A 17,490-nucleotide genomic window follows, 5' to 3' on the forward strand; every position below is an offset into this window, starting at 1 on the left:
TACAAAGAAGACTCGGGGCGCGCCGCGTCCTGAGAACGCGCTGCGCGGCGCGAGCCGAATGCTCGGCTCGCGCCGCACCACGCGGCGCAACATTACGAGGGAAGTTCCCCCTGTTCCTTTAGTCGAGTTTAGACTGATGGCGTTTTGACTGATGTCCTGAAGACGAAGACTGATCCTGTGTGCTGACCTATTATGACAATGCAATTTGTAATTTGTCTGTTTGCTTTTCCTTTCTAGGTACCAACTGCTCATTTTGATAGAGACCATAGCTAGAAGTTTTCCAAATTGGTGTTCTAAATTCTTTTGCATGAAGCCCAACATGCTGATGCTAATTAGTGGTTAGGATAGGAGTTCACTTCGATTGACGCAGATAGACAAAAGACTGATGTTATGCTATGCTGAACTGACACATATATGACCTTTGCTGTATTCTGATCTGTTTACGCTGTGTTATGTATTGATGTTTGTGATTCTTGCATTAATTAAATCTTATCACAGCTGCCATATTGTGACTATGCTGTTATGCTTCTTTGTGTTGAGATTAACTCTTTTGCTTGTAGATTGTAACCAATAGGGAATAAAATACATAAAATTCTGTTAAAGGTGTGGTTATTCATGGCTGAAAGGTCATGGTTGCGTCGACAATTTGATTAATGTCTTTAACCAAAGTAAAGTGTATTGTGGTGATAAAGATTGATGACATTATTGATATATTACTTGACATATTGATTAGTTATCTCGTCGTACGGTGTCTCTCCACTGGGTCACAAGATTCATTGGCCTAAAACGAGTCCTAATGTGTAATAAATTAACATGAAAGGACGCGTTATCACCTTTAAAACCCATTGATGTTGAGCAATCAAAGAGTGGACAGGGTTTTTTTTTAGTTAATCCTGGGTGTATTGTAAAGGCCTATCCAAAGTTTTTAACTGGGACCCCTGGTGAGCGTGCATCACATTTTAAAGACCACTACTTTCGCACAAAAACAAGATTACATAAAGTGCTACTTCACCCGAGGCTAGGCCTCCGATGTCTATAGATGCACTGTCCTGTCAGGTCTCTCAAATCAACTCTACTAATTATCTTCTGTTAGCCACTCCCTGAAATTGCAAATGTGCCCATATCTCCTTGTGAGAGGAGTTTAGTTGCAGGCAGACAATGGCATCTTGTTACAGTGGGTGCTCTACTGTTATCTTCATTCAAACAAAATTAATTGATTTATTAATTGTAAAGAGAATAACGTTGATATGATTGGGGAAGCATGCTTCTATGATTTTTCAAAGTCTTTATTGTTTATATGTTCTATTTTAACAATATGGCATACAAGTATTGAATTAGTAAAAACTGCAGTTTTGATTAAAATACGTCTACTTCTTAACACTTAAAATGATTACTCAATTAATCAATGTCTTAAATCAAGGCTCATTGCAAGGAGCATTATAGGTTGAGATTTTCATTGCAAAGGGGTGCCCTTGTATTTTATTACAGCAGTGACTTGTGATTTCGAATGTAACGTCATCATATTTGTAATGAAGGCAGTAGACAATCAATTTATGTTTAGCTATAAAGGAGCTTCATTGTTCACATCAGATTCAAGTAGCTGAACATTAAGTATAACAGTCCATGCAGAGAAAGGTTGATAATATAGGGAAATAGAACACAAGTCTTCAGTGCTTTAAGGTGGCACACTAAAGCCACAGATGTACTTGTCTCTTCTCATCAGTGGATAATTTGTTTCATTACATTACAATAGATCACTTATTGTAAAGCCTGTACAGCTCCTTCTGGACGTTGTGGTAATGATCCTCCAGGACAGATTTCCATCAATAACGGCAAGGTGTGGTATATTTGCAGATAAATGGAAACTTTTGATCACAGTGTTCATCATTCCAAAGACCAGGAGCTGTGAAAAAAGTACAGTATGTTTTATTGGTCATTGTTTTACAGACTTTTTGTGATTTCAGCATTGGTGTTGACGGTTAACATGAACACGAACTATATATCTCCAAAGAACTTTAAAAAAAACACTGGACATGTCAGTTGGATCGATAGTTACCACCTAGGGATTGCAGATATAAAATAATCTTACTACCATAAAACTTTACCATTTATTTCCGGTGATATATTACCTCTAGCAATGTCAGGGCAGTTATCAGTTTGAGGGCTGAATATTTCTTTTACAGTTTGTGGGACAATTCAAATATATAGTTTCATATTAACCCCTGAGTCTACAAAATTGTGCAGATAAACATGAAACCATTATGATTCCATTATAAATATAGAGCTAGACATCAAGGGCCTGACTTATGAAGTGAAAGTGCCGCCTTTACATAATTATTTGACGCAAAAGCGGCGCAAACTTACAAAATATAGTAATATAAGTTTATGACGCTTTTGCGTCAAAAAATGACGTAAAGGAGGCACTAACGTTTCATAAATAATGCCCCAAGTGCACAATTCACAAATGTGAACTTAGACCTGAAGTCTAATGGACAATTCCCAAAGGCAAACGTAATACTGAAGTCTAAACTTAGACCTGAAGCCTAAGTTTAGACCTGAAGTCTAAGGGCCTGATTGACAAAATTAAACTTTGATTTGAGGATTTTTCTCAAAACTAAAAGTAAAAATAAATAGCCTGTTCTCTGACTATATTTATTGGTGTTAAATGAACCTGTAGATGCAAATTGTGTTTGCACTTATTTGTGTTCTAGTTAGTGGTCATCATGCATAGCTATCGCTGCATCTCTTTAAATGTTTACCATTCCTAAGCATTTGTTAGGGACCTTATACCGCACATTGTTTGTTTCCTCTCCGTTTATTTATACCTTCTGCCTACTTTACTCTCGTTTTTCTTATAGTGTAGCATATTTTGCTGTTTTGCTTTCCATGACAAGCAAACTCTTAACACCTACTACTCCAATTTGAGTACAGATGTGCTGTTTATAAGACTGATTCCTCACCCCCCCTCTCTCCCTCATTCCCTCAGTCCTCTCACATGTGAGGTCTGGCACATTATACAGCCCTCCTGAAGTGCTAAATAAGCCACCAGTATATCATACAGTATTACTCTTGGTTCATGTGTATCAGTGACTGAGTGGCAGGTGGCCTGTGTTATTGAGAGACTATTGGTCTGTGGCCATGGATAAATGTGTGCCTGGTCCTTGTGCATGTGTTTTTGTAGGCATTTTGGTCTGTGTGTGCCTGGATGTCTGTAGTTGTTTTATTCTGTTAGCATATTTGTAGGTATTTACCTATTTTGCAGTTTCAAATTGAAGGTTAAACCATACTCAAATTATCATCCTCAGAAGGATGAAAGACTGTGTTGCCTCTGTCCGGGACATATACTAATGACCTATATTTTGTAGTAGTCTCAAGGGGTCTCAAATTATACCTGTTTAAATAAAGGAAAGAAAATACATTATTGGCTACATTAGGTGTTTTTTCTGCTAGCATTTAAAATAGACTGACTGCTATTATTTTCTGTCCTCAATGACGATGTTGAACCTGTTCAGCACAACACACATGAATCCCTAGATTGCACGCATAAACAGAAATTATGTAACTATTGTTCTTTTCATTCTTACGTTCTTTTTTAATGTATAATGATGCACCAATTTCAAATACAATTTTTAAAAAACAAAACCTTGCCACTGTTGTACATCAAAAATATAGTAATTCTGTTGTGCATATCATAATTTCTGTAGGCCTGCAAGAGAGCCAGGAATCACATCTACTAGTGCTTCTTAGAGATCAAATAGATATGCGTCCATGTTGTCCAGCTACTTGCCAGACTGTAAAAGGCACCTATCCACAACATTAAAAATGACAGAGGAGAAGGAGATAGAGAAAGACAGGGAACAATGGAAGAGATAGAGCGGAAGCAACAGTGAGTGAAGGGTTAAGGGTAGGGATAAAAAACAAGAGAAAAAAGAACAATAGGGAGAGGCAAAGTCAGATAAAGACAGGGAGGGATGAAAAGTAGAGACTAGGAGAGTGAGAGAAAAATATATAACTAGAGAGAGAGAGAGAGACAGAAAGATGAAGAGGTAGGGAAAGATGGTAGAGAAAGAAAAAAAGGAAAGGCAAAAAGATGATCAGACCGAGAGATACAGCAGAAGAGACATGGAACAGTAGAGTAAAAAAAACAGACAGAAAAGTGTTAGAAAGAAATCACGAGAGTGAAACGAGGAGGCAGAAAAAGCCATGTGGACAGAGATGCTGATCGGGAAAGACAGATTAAGGTGGAGTCAGAATACGATACAGAGAGAGAGAAATACAGGAGACCTAATGGTTAGAAAGACAGTGAGAGACATAGACATACAGAGAGAAAAGTTTAGAGAGAGATGACAAGAGAAAGAAAGTCAGACAATAAAGACAGCAACAGAGACAATGGCTAAGGAGAGAAATGGTAGGAGAAGCAGGGGAAGACAGGAGGAGATAGAGGTGACAGGCAGAGAGACAGAATATGGAACCTGCAGGACAGAAAGTGAGAGAGGGAGAGTCAACGGTATAAAGAAAGAAGGTCGGGAGAGCTAAAAATGGAGGGATTGAGGAAGAAACAGGAAGAGACAACTGTTTCTATTTTCATCTAGTTATCTGCCTATCTATAATATAACTACCTTTTTTTGTTTGTTGATATGTGTCTGTATCTCTATCATTCTCTTAGGGCCTGATTTAGATATTGATAGACAAGTTACTCATCACAACAGTGATGGATATCCAGTTTGCCGAAATCTAAATCCCATTACATCCTGTCGGATTTGGATTTTGGTGAACAGAATATACGTCATTGTTGTGACAGAGTAAATCATCCACCAATATCCAAATCAGGCCCTATATCTTTTCTGTGTTGGCATCTGTATCTATATCTAACTGTATGTCTGTCCATCTATCACTAGTTGTATATTCATGTATATCAACCTGCTCATCATAATGGTGGCCCCCAAACAAATCATTGTCAGGACCACTAGAATGATGTGGCAAGGTTATTTAAATTATGTAGCAAAAAAGGGGAATTATGCTGGTTTCTGGTAGTATTATTTAAGATCGTTAGGCTAGAAACCATTTTTGTGAAATATGAAAATTGTGAAATGATGCAGCAAATTAAGTGGCAAGCATGGTAAATGTATAATTACGTTGTAAATGCTGAAGCCTCTAAATTGAAAAACTCCACTGATCCTTCCAATTGCCTTTTTAGCTCTTAATTCATTAACTCTAAACCATAACATTTCCTTTCTAATCAGTGGCTGTTGTTAGATACACTTTGAATCACAAAGGTTTTTCAAACCAACTCTTCAAACTACATAAGGGATAACATCTAGGTAAGTCGGGGCTCCGACATGGGAGGGGTTGTGGGGTGTTGTGTGTGGGGGGGTTGTGGATGTGTGTGTAAGTGTGTGCGTGAATGCGAGTGTGTGTTAAGTGTTGATTGCGTGCGTGAATGCCGGTGTGTGTTTAATGTTGACTGCATATGTGAATGTATGGAAGTGTGAGTGCGTGAATGTATGTAATTCGGAATGCATGTCTTCAAGTATGTTTTGAAGTGTGTGCGGATGTGTGTGTGATTGGATGAATGCATGCATGTATGTATGTGTGAATGAGTGTGTGTCTGCGTGTGTGTGTATTTGAATGGGGGCGTGGATGTAGAGGGGTTCTGGAGTGTTTGGAGAGGTTTGGTTTGGGAATAGGGTGTGTTTGGAGAGGTTTGGGGGTGGGGGCTTTCTATCAGTGACAGGGAATGAATTCCCTGTCACTGATAGGGCCTACCGCCATGGTTTTCGTGGCATTACGAATGCCACGAAAACCATGGTGGTAAGCGGGGTCATAATCCGCGGGGTCATAGTTCGATGGTTATCTCCAGCGCGGCAGCTGCTACCGCCATGGCGGTCAGAGTGGTACATTGGCTGAAGCCAACCCGCCAATGTTATGATGTGGTGGTAAGTAACGCCGACTGCCGGGGTCATAATGTCCCCAATAGTCTTTTTTTACTATTGCAGGGTTCTGATGGCATTAAACATTGAGGTTTATAATGTCACCAAACTCCCCCCCCCCACCAGTATTGGACCATATTACTCAGATCTGCGCAATAAAAGAAACAGGGAACTCTAGGTAGTTCCCAAGTTTAGGTGGAAAGCAGCTCCTTTAAATTTAAATGGGATTTGATTTGCACCCTTCAAAACCACAAACATTCTGAATCTGCTCATCTCGAATGTCTGTTTCTTAACATCATTTTTAATTATAGGGTTAGCATAGTGCCATCCACAATAAGGTAAAAGGTGCCAAAGTCTTGTGCCATTTTTCAGCAAAGTCTTTAAGCGAAGGGATAGCCAGAGCTACCCATGCCAATTTGAAAAATGGCAAATGCCTTTTATCACACCAGGCACTGTATTGCACTTTGGATTGGTAAAATACCTTTCAAGACAACCAGACATGAATACATGTAACTCCTGACATGTTTCATTTTTGTTAGAGCTATTTACTCCCCCCTTTTTCTATCTATTTAAATCTATATAAATAACCATCTGATGCAATTTCTGTGATCTAGGAATATTTTGCCCCCAGATTCACACCAAATGGGACTGCAATCTTGATCTATTTACACAACTTAGGAGAAAAGATACACTGAGAAAGTGACTTGCTCCCATGTTCCAAATAATCTGCTTCCATCCTCATACACTGCATGGACTGTAGTTTGGGCCCATTGACCAGAGCTTATTCTTACTGCTTAAAGCCCAAACAGGAGAGTATTTCTCAATTCTTTAAAGGACGCCTCTACAATATTGTGTTTCAGTCTGGTGACTAAACCACCTTTTTCAAGTTTAAGGGCCATATATGATTTTTTTGTCTGTTTCCAAATATATACAATCAATATTGGAAATCAAAAATAAGAGACATACTTTAAGAAAAATTCCACATACTTCTACCATAAAACATATATACACACTAAACACACTATTACAACAATAAAACATTATAGACGTAACAAGAAGGTAAACAAAGAAGTAACCAGTAAGTCTTATAAAACACACATCTATATATTTTTTTTTAACTCGGCAATACTCCCAACTAACTGTTACCACGAATAATAGTATTGTTTTTAATGGCTTTAGCCATATTTATGTTCAATGCAATATTATCCTTTCCATAGTCGGCCTGTGCCATTTCATTTGTGCATAGTCACCAAAAAGGTGAGTGTATATATGTTTATATGGTAGAGGTATGTGGAATTTTTATTGAGGTATGTCGCTTATTTTTTATTTCCAATATTGATTGTATATATTGTGGGTATCCCTTGTCTGTATGTTAAGTTACTGGTTAAATGTGATAAGTTAATATTAATTGTTTTATGTTTGTGTTTGAATGTATGATTTCTATGTGGGTTCATAAGGTAAGGGTACTACATTTCTTGTATTACAGTCCTGAAGAACTCCTGTTTTGAGGATGAAATGCGTTGGCTGATGTTGTTATAAATATGCTTTAATTGTGAAAGAAAAGAAGAATAAAGAGAAGACAAAAATGAAATGACATTGATTGATTGGACTTTCTTAAATTTATTGAAATTGGAGCACCATCGAAAATTATATACTTTATAGTTCCCTTTTCAAGGATTGTACTTTGGCAGCAGGTGCTGTGATGTGTGCATACATAAGCAAAAATCCAACTTGTGACTTTTTTAAATATAAAACAGGTGATAGGGGTTAGGTGCATGTTTTGTTTAACCCACTGCTATTTGTATTATTAGTACATCATCTGAAGTATTGTTTCAAGTGCCCGAAAGGATGCGTGGACAAATGAATATGTGGTAACAGCAGACAATTCTGAATTCATTGTGCATGGTGAAAGCATGTTAAATGAATGGATTCTTAATTGTGGGTCATGATTTGATGGACTGTGAACAGCCACCTGGTTTGCATTATGAATCATCAGTGAGACAGCATTGCCTCTCAGCACATACTACATGATTCACAAGGCTTCCTCTGCTCACCATGACTGCATAGACACCTCTTTGATTTGGTATTACTATTAGCTCACTGTATCTTCTAGCGCTCTGAAGTTACTGTTAGAGCCATGTAAAACAGCTAACTAAAATTAAATGGTTGTGCACTAGGGAGGAGCAGAAAACTGGGTTTCAGCAGACCTCGCTGTACACTACGGCAAATGGAGATATCATGTAGGGTGCCCAGATGTCACATAGTTGCTGCAATAGTCCCCTTTTTAATTTGTCCTTGTGTCCTGACATTTTTCACGAGTTGGTTTTGTAAGGTCTGAAGAGCACAAAAATGATGTGTCTCACACATCTATCAGGCCTGATTTCATACTCAGCAAAGTGAGAGGATGAGTATCTCTCTACTGCAGCCCTACCAATTTTCCTAGGCGTGTGCATGACTAGCTGCTCTAGACTAGATTTTTTCTTGGCATTCTGGTACTTTCAGTCTTGCTGATCATATTGTAAAATGAGGGCTCAAAGTCACAGAATGAAAAGACAAAAACTGGTGTTGATCGCCTAGTCACATATGGACCGGGTACAAGCAGAGATGCTGCCTTTTGGAACCATTGCTGCATAAAAGGGTGAAAACTGAGCCTGCTAAACATTTGTGATTTGCTTTTCAAGTTATGTCATTGCAATTATGTTTTTGTTTCATGCTATGTTTACAGAGTGTTAGATCGCTGGCGAAAATGACTAAATGTGAGCACACAGAAAATCAGTGCAGGTATTATACTATTCCAAGCTCAGCAGATTTCATAAACCAGGTTCCCTTACAACCCTGACAACCCCATATGTCTGTGCTGAAATGATAAATTTTAAAGCAGTGTCCAACCTTTTCAATTACTTTTTTTAGTATTTCATTAGCAAAAAACAATATTAATGCCCCTAGAGCTGTTTAACACAATAGTGCCTGTGCTCTCAGTACTCATTGTTATATTCATATGCTAACACATCCTGCCTGTTCTAGTTTTAAAAGCCTGGTGATCATACAATTAGAAGAAATAAATGTGGTCTAAACCCTTACTGGGAGTAACAAGATTGGGACAGGCAACCTCAGAATCATGCCTGTGTAACATCTCCCTCACCTAGTGACAGGCATGATCCGGTCAGTGCTTAATCTGACTCAGTGATTGTAGGTTGAGGCCACCGGCACCATTTGTGGGGATGGCCCTTCTTTTTCCTCAAAAGATTTTGATTCAGGGCAAGAGAAACAAAAACACAATGGGGAAAAGTAGGATGAGGAGGAAGATGGAAGAACAGTATCAAAGGGAGAAAGAAGGGTTGAAAAGAACTCTACATAGCCTTTCTTATTCAGCACCCCAACCTTAGTGCTGGCTGTGGGCTTCTGAGCAAAATATTGGACCCACCACTTATTAATATACAAATTATGCACCGGATAGAGCTAATATCAAATAATGTATTTTGCTATACTTGTAGCACTCTGCGCATCACATAATAGCTTCAAAGTATTCCGAAGATACCACCAGTTTAAAGAAACAGCAGAGCAAGCCATGGTGGGAGTGGGCTTTGGCAACCAGTGACACTACCTGCTGCTTCTGGTTGTACTGGTGAGAAAACTGATATAGGTGAGCCACTAAAAGTTGAAGCCACACTTGTGCTAGATGATCTTTATTGTAGCTTCTGCCTTCACCCCTTCTTTGAGCCAGGCACCAAGAATTAAAGCCAACATATTAGCCTTTGATGAAAAACTGGTGAGATAAATTCCTATCTAGGGGCTATTGTAAAACTACTAAACACAGGTCATTCTTAGCGTCTTCACCTGACCAAATTCTGTGATTGTAGACAAAGACTTTGTTTCACAGTGCCAAATTTTTCTTTATTATCGCATATCAGAACACCTTAAAATATGGGATCTCAGTATGCGTGTTATAAAAAACCTACTGTGTTTGATTGAGTAGGCTATAATGTTGCTCCACACACAACAAGAAGATAGAGCAATCAGGACAACTGACTTACCTCTTAGTGTTTACTAACAGCATTGTCATCTGGCCATGGGGCAATAATGTTTACATTGAAGTTTTAATAAATGCCTCAAAATCCAGTGAGTAAAGAGAATCTCTTCTGCTTTCCAAAATTGAGAAATAAAGGCAAATCATCAAGCATTAATGTAAAACAGACAGATGAGAGAAAGATATTCCCATCTAGCTTTTAAACAGCCCATTGTAAAGCTATGAAGCCTGAGATGAACCTCGGCTTCTCCACTTCATCAAACTGTTCAAAAACCTCTTGAGCTTGATTTAATTTATTAGGCCATCATTTTGCTCCATCTATAACAATATAGGGCACATATCACAACTGACTTGACTCTTAGGGCCTGATTAGGAATTCGGTGAGGTTGCTGCCACACTGGCTCCCTCCCCACCGGATCCATTAAGAGTTTCCCACTGGTTCGTGTACACTAAGGGCATTGCATCGGTGGGGAACAAGTGGGGGCTCATTAATGTTTCTAGTTTGAAGTTAAAAATCATAAGTTTCAACAAATTCCTCTCACTGCAGAGATGTAATCTGATAATTTAAAGGTGAAACCCTTTAAGCATGTTTAGGAAATGCACATTTTTGACATAAAGTATCATATTTTTATATTGCTGCATATATTTTTATGGCTCTCTGCTCAATTTATTGGCTCATCCACCTCTTATGAGAAAGGGGTCCTTTCTCATTTTATGTGTCCATGACTTAATTGAAAAGTAGGAGAGGGCATTTGTTAACCAGTTCTACACTTCCAAGGGCCTGGCCGCAGATTCCTTGTTCGGCTGCAGTGCCTTCGCTGCCCAAAGCTGCCCTTGTTACTGGAGCTCCAAGCAATATCATGCAGGTGTACAAGGGGGTGCTGCAAATACTACAATGACAGCTCCTGTAGGACTTAGGGGGATCAGGTCAAGGCAGCCCTGCAGCTCTGTGCCAGCAGAAAGCAATGCATGGATGACAAATGCTATAGGGAGAGGGGGCTCTGGAAGCTGGTGGAAGGTGATATGCTGCATACACGGGCCAGGCCATAGGTGTGTTAAAAAGCAGCACCGGCTTAGGGTCCTCCAGGGAAACTAGCTGTCTCTGAGCTGTGCAGCACACTTATACAGGAGTTGCACATCCAGGATGATGATTTCATTGCAGGCTTGCAAGCAAGGGTCATGGAGGGCACGTCCCACAGCTCCTCCTCTGCCTCTCCTCAGTTTGTATTCTACTCTGGGACCAGAGGGAAACATGCATGGTTTCACTGGCCTTTCTTCAATCTTGGAGGCCAGTCCCCACCCAGCCTGGCCCCTTACTCAATACCCAGAGTACTTTTTAGGGAGGGAGGCACAGAAGAAACATACACTAGCCGGGCCCCACTTGGACCCAATGCAGCAGGTACTAATTTTAAAGCAGCACTTTCTCACATCCTAATCACTCTCTTTCGTAATTTAAAAAACATCAGATCACACACAGAGTGTGGGAAAGTACCATCTTGCCTGGCATGTTACCCCCATTTTCACTGTAGTTATGTATGTTTATTTTTGCCCATGTGTCATTGGGATCCTGCCAGGCAGAACCCCAGTGCTCATAATGTATGCCCTGTATGTGTTCCCTGTGTGGTGCCTAACTGTATCACTGAGGCTCTGCTCAATTCTAATTGGCACACTGGTACACCCATATAATTCCCTTGTATATGGTACTTAGGTACCCAGGGTATTGGGGTTCCAGGAGATCCCTGTGGGCTGCAGCATTTCTTTTGCCACCTATAGGGAGCTCACACAATTCTGCCACAGGACTGCCACTGCAGCCTGAGTGAAATAACGTCATGTTATTTCACAGCCATTTTTCAGTGCACATAAGTAACTTATAAGTCACCTATATGTCTAACCCTCACTTGGTAAAGGTTAAGTGCCAAGTTACTTAGTGTGTGGGCACCCTGGCACTAGCCAAGGTGCCCCCACATTGTTCAGGGCAGAGAGTGCGGGGACACCATTACACGCGTGCACTGCAGATAGGTCACTACCTATGTGTAACTTCACAATGGTAACTCCGAACATGGCCATGTAAAATGTATAAGATCATGGAATTGTCACCCCAATACCATTTTGGTATTGGGGGGGCAATTCCATGATCTCCAGGGTCTCTAGAACAGAACCCGGGTACTGCCAAACTGCCTTTCCGGGGTTTCCACTGCAGCTGCTGCTGCTGCCAACCCCTCAGACAGGATTCTCCCCTCCTAGGGTCTGGGCAGCCCAGTTCCAGGAAGGCAGAACAAAGGATTTCCTCTGAGAGAGGGTGTTACACCCTCTCCCTTTGGAAATAGGTGTGAAGGGCTGGGGAGGAATAGCCTCCCCCAGCCTCTGGAAATGCTTTGATGGGCAGAGATGGTGCCCATCTCTGCATAAGCCAGTCTACACCGGTTCAGGGACCCCCCAGGCCTGCTCTGGCATGAAACTGGACAAAGGAAAGGGGAGTGACGACTCCCCTGACCAGTACCTCCCAGCAGGGGTGGTGCCCAGAGCTCCTCCAGTGCGTCCCAGACCTCTGTCATCTTGGATTCAGATGTGTTGGGGGCACACTGGACTGCTCTGAGTGGCCAGTGCCAGCAGGTGATGTCAGAGACCCCTCCTGATAGGTTCTTACCTCTCTTGGTAGCCAAACCTCCTTTCTTGGTAGCCAAACCTCCTTTTCTGGCTATTTAGGGTCTCTCCTCTTGGCTATTCCTCAGATAACGAATGCAAGAGCTCACCAGAGTTCCTCTGCACTTCCCTCTTCGACTTCTGCCAAGGATCGACCACTGACTGCTCCAGGACACCTGCAAAACCTCAACAAACTAGCAAGATGACTACCAGCAACATTGTAGCACCTCATCCTGCCGGCTTTCTCGACTGTTTCCTGGTGGTGCATGCTCTGAGGGCTGTCTGCCTTCACCCTGCACTGGAAGCCAAGAAGAAATCTCCAGTGGGTCGACGGAATCTTCCCCCTGCCAACGCAGGCACCAAATCTCTGCATCACCGGTCCTCTGGGTCCCCTCTCATCTTGATGAGCGTGGTCCCTTGAACACAGGAGCTGGGTCCAAGTGTCTCCCACAGTCCAGTGGCCCTTCTGTCCAAATTTGGTGGAGGTAAGTCCTTGCCTCCCCACTCCAGACAGCAAACCTGTGTGCTGCGTGATTTGCAGCTGCTCTGGCTTCTGTGCACCTCTCCAAGGATTCCTTTGTGCACAGCCTAGCCTCGGTCCCTAGCACTCCATCCTGCAGTGGTCAACCCGCTGAGTTGGACTCTGAAGTCATGGGACCCTCCTTTTGTGACTCTGTGTTCACAGATCTTCTAAGTGCCTGTTCTGGTACTTCTGCGGATGCTGCTTGCTTCTGCGGGGGCTGTCTAAGTTGCTAAGCACCCCCCGTCTCCTCCTCCAAGGGCGACATCCTGGTCCTTCCACCCAAAAACCTCTACCGCGGCCATTGCAGATAGCAAGGCTTGTTTGTGGAATTTCTGCGTGGAATGACTTCTGCAACATCCAGCACAACGTGGGACATCTTCCATCCAAAGGAGAAGTTCCTAGCCCTTTTCGTTGATGCAGAATCTTCGGCTTCTTCCACCCAGAGGCAGCCCTTTTGCACCTTCATCTGGTGTTTTCTGGGCTCCTGCCCCCCCCTGGACACTATTGCAACTCTTGGACTTGGTCCCCTTCCTTTTCAGGTCCTCAGGTCCAGGAATCCGTCTTCAGTGTTTTGCTGGTGCTTGTGGTTCTTGCAGAATCCCCGTATCACGACTATTGTGTCTTTCTGGGATAGTAGGGTAACTTTACTCCTACTTTCTAGGGTCTTGGAGTGGGGTAATTTGGACACCCTTACTGTTTTCTCACAGTCCCAGCGACCCTCTACAATATCCTATAGGTCTGGGGTCCATTCATCATTCACATTCCACTTTTGGAGTATAGGGTTTGTGTTGCCCCCTAGGCCTATGTTTACCTATTGCATCCTATTGTGATTCTACATTGTTTGCACTACTTTTCTTACTGTTACTTACCTGTTTTGGGTTTGTGTACAATTAATTTGTGTATATTACTTACCTCTTAAGTGAGGGTATCCTCTGAGATATTTTTGGCATATTGTCGCTAAAATAAAGTACCTTTATTTTTAGTAACTCTGAGTATCGTGTTTTCTTATGATATTGTGCTATATGATATAAGTGGTATAGTAGGAGATTTGCATGTCTCCTAGTTCAGCCTAAGCTGCTTTGCCATAGCTACCTTCTATCAGCCTAAGCTGCTAGAAACACCTCTATTCTACTAATAAATGATAACTGGTCCTGGCACAGGGTGTAAGTACCACAAGGTACCCACTATGAGCCGGGCCAGCCTCCTACACAGACCAACGCAAATTAATTAATAAAACAGGTATTTGAGGCATTTAAATGTCTGAACAAATAATATTGCTGAAATAATAGGCCTGGAGAAGGACAGGGATACAGTTAAGCTTAAAGATACATTTTATTAAGATAAATTCAGTTAATACAGCCAGCTGAAATAGATCCCTTTGAAGTGCCCGTGGCATATTAAAACATAGGTACAAATTTCAAGTGGTTCAACAAGAAATATAAAAGTAGTTCCTCAATCACAGTGCATTTAGTGAAAAGACTGCAATCAAGCTGAAGCAATCAGTACATGGTCCATGCTCCAACTAGAAAAAGAGAAAGTGAACCCAACATGCTCGGGCCAATTAGAAGGCATCAAATGGGAGATACAATGAAGCAAACAGATGTAAAGCAATGGGGGGGCTGCAAGCTACTTGTAGTATACAATATTTCCCATAAGCGACAGCAGATGCAGCACATGTTTTGTCGCAGATGAGACCTAAATATTGTTTTTATAGACGGACAGAGCAGAAATGAAGTTGCCATCAATGCAATGCACTTTCAGTGCTCAGGGTTATGAAAATGGATGAGGAGGAGAAGCTTCATGTAAGGGTGTTGTGTAGCCATTTTAGTTATAGCTCCATGCACGTTATTTTAACACACTAGGCCGCTGTGCAGTTTAACCTAGATATATTTTATTCAGCTTCGTCTTATTATTGTTACAATAACCATTTTTACTGTCTTTTTTTATTTTCCATTTATCTAACTGTTTTTGCCTAGGCCAGCGCTCTGTTCTCAAACAAGACATTCTTGATCACTCTGTGCTTCTTCCAAGGCTACAGCACGGTACATTGCCGGTGAACGTGGTAGAAGTTTAATCTCCAACATTCATAGAAAACACACATCTTTACGTAGGGACATTTTCTCAGAACATTAGCTGTGTTATTATAAAAACACTTCCTTGTCTCTTACAGGTTAGAGGGAGATTCCAGCCAGAGAACCACAACTGTATGCTGATTTCTGAATGCTTTGCTACAGATGCTAATGCAGACTGCAGGCCTTTGCTCAGGTATGGGGGTTGATGTCGTCCCAGGGGAACCTGAAGGGCAGAATTAGAGCTTAATATGTTGTGCTCTATCATAGCCTAGGTAGGAGCTAGTCCATTGATTTTAGTGACAATATGATAGTGTTATTTTTATGCTTCACTCTTCTCGTCACAATTCTAATACTGTCATGTTGTGTCGTCCTGGTTATTGCAGCTCACATTTTGCTATCTAAGATGCAGTTGTTTTATTAAACTCATTATTGAAACATATACTGCTTCTGTTCTCCATTTATACATGGGACTAAATTGTAAATGAGAGAAACAGATGAGACCTGAGTGACCACGACTTCCCTGCGAAGCTAGGTATGTCATGCGCTCGGCTGCGCAGTCATCCCTATCCTCAGGTAGAGATGAGGCACTGCTAGTTAGCCTGAGCAAAACCCAGATTAGAGCGACTAATATCATCCGCAGAGGATTAAACTTAGTCTCCCACACTATGGGCGATTCTGCCACTCAAAGTCCAGTAGTCTCATCAGAATAATGAAAACCTATGGGACATGGCGCCACCAACGTTTGGTCATGCTCTATTTTCGGGACCTCCGGAGTATCTCTGTCTCATAATATACAATGACGCCTCAATACTGTATACAGAGACATCCGTGGTGCTGAGAATTTCCACCCCAGCTACGTAGGTTACCCTATCTGAGGCTGGAGGTTGTTCAAGCTTGAACTAAGGAAAACCCTATTTGGTGTGCCTTCTCTGAACATATTGTCTGTCTATAATGTCTACAGCAGATACAAATAGCAGTTAATATGAGACAACCTTTGACTGCACATTTATTACCAAATGGCCTAACAGTCCGGTGGGTCCAGTTGCATTTGTGGTGGATGCCCATGCAGTTGATAGAACAGAACAGTTTTATTCTTTGGTCACATTTCCAGCAGTTGATGGGAACACAAATACATTTCATCATTATACACTTGCAAATACACCTGGACAATACAGAGCATACGCATATTTAGAAATACCATTATCTTATCAAGAACATAATAATTAGCTTGATGGCGCCATTCCCCACACAATTTTACCAGTAAGGTTAGGTCCTCTAAGTAACAACGGTCATACCTGGCCTTTATTGGCCACCTGTACACCACATCCTGCAGATGCTAATTTAGCGGTAGCTGAGGTTCGTCGCTTATATATAGAATTAACAGCGATATATAGACGATTAGTACAATTCGTAATTGTAGGAAAGTCCTTTTTTTTGCCTGATCACCCCCACTCTTTCTGGATAGGTACTGGTGGTTACTGACTCTTGGCTGTGCCCTGGGTACTGCTTACCAGTCCCAGGGCCAGTGCTCTGTGTAAAATGGATATGCAAATTAGGCTAATTATAATTGGCTAAGTTAACCGACCTATAAGTCCCTAGTATATGGTAGGGCATGTAGGTTTAGGGACCACAGCATAGGTGGTGCACACCTAGGTGCATTGCTGAGGTGCCCAGTGTCATTTTAAAAGCAAGCCTGCCTTGCTGGCTGCTTTTAAATTAAAGTTATATGCAAATTCGACTTTGGAATTAAAGGTACTTCCAAAGTCTTAAGCTACCTTATTTTTACATATAAGTCACCCCTAAGGTGTGCCCTATGTGCCCCTAGGGCTGGGTGCCATGTAACTATAAGCAGGGACTTTATAAAAATAGATTTATAAGCCCTGGTGAGGTAAAAACAGCCAAATTCGTTTTTCCCTCATTGAAGTAAATGGCCTTCATAGGCTAGAATGGGCAGACTTTATTTAAAATTTTAAAGTCTCCTTAAATGTTACATACCAAGAATTTGGTATCAAATTGATTGTTATAATAAATCCCACAACTTCCAGTTGTTGGATTTAATATAACTAGTGCAGGTAAAAAGTTTAGACTTTACCTAAAAAGTTGCCAATTTCAGCTCTGCATTGTTTTTGCTGCTGTGCTCTGATTGGCCAGCCTGCAGCAGCTTCTGCCAGGCCACTTTAATGAGGTGTGAAGTGGCCTGGCTTCACACAAAGGAATGTGCTTGGGGGAGAGAATCTCCCCTCAGCAGATGGTGAGGCAGGAAGGGGGAGGGCTGCCAAACTGGTCTTCAAAGGC

The 17,490-nt window shown here is 41.4% G+C and overlaps 1 protein-coding gene across 1 annotated transcript in view; it reads right to left on the minus strand.

Annotated features, from left to right (window-relative positions):
* Positions 1-1,421: 1,421 nt before the first annotated feature.
* The window catches only part of LOC138301689 (lectin-like), a 161,948-nt gene continuing 145,879 nt past the window's right edge, over positions 1,422-17,490 (minus strand). The window contains exon 5 of the mRNA XM_069242205.1: positions 1,422-1,903. Coding sequence (XP_069098306.1) covers positions 1,824-1,903 — 80 coding nt within the window. The 3' untranslated portion in view covers positions 1,422-1,823. The remainder of the gene's footprint in view (positions 1,904-17,490) is intronic.

Source organism: Pleurodeles waltl, chromosome 6 (genome assembly GCF_031143425.1).
Source record: "Pleurodeles waltl isolate 20211129_DDA chromosome 6, aPleWal1.hap1.20221129, whole genome shotgun sequence".
Taxonomy (NCBI): domain Eukaryota; kingdom Metazoa; phylum Chordata; class Amphibia; order Caudata; family Salamandridae; genus Pleurodeles; species Pleurodeles waltl.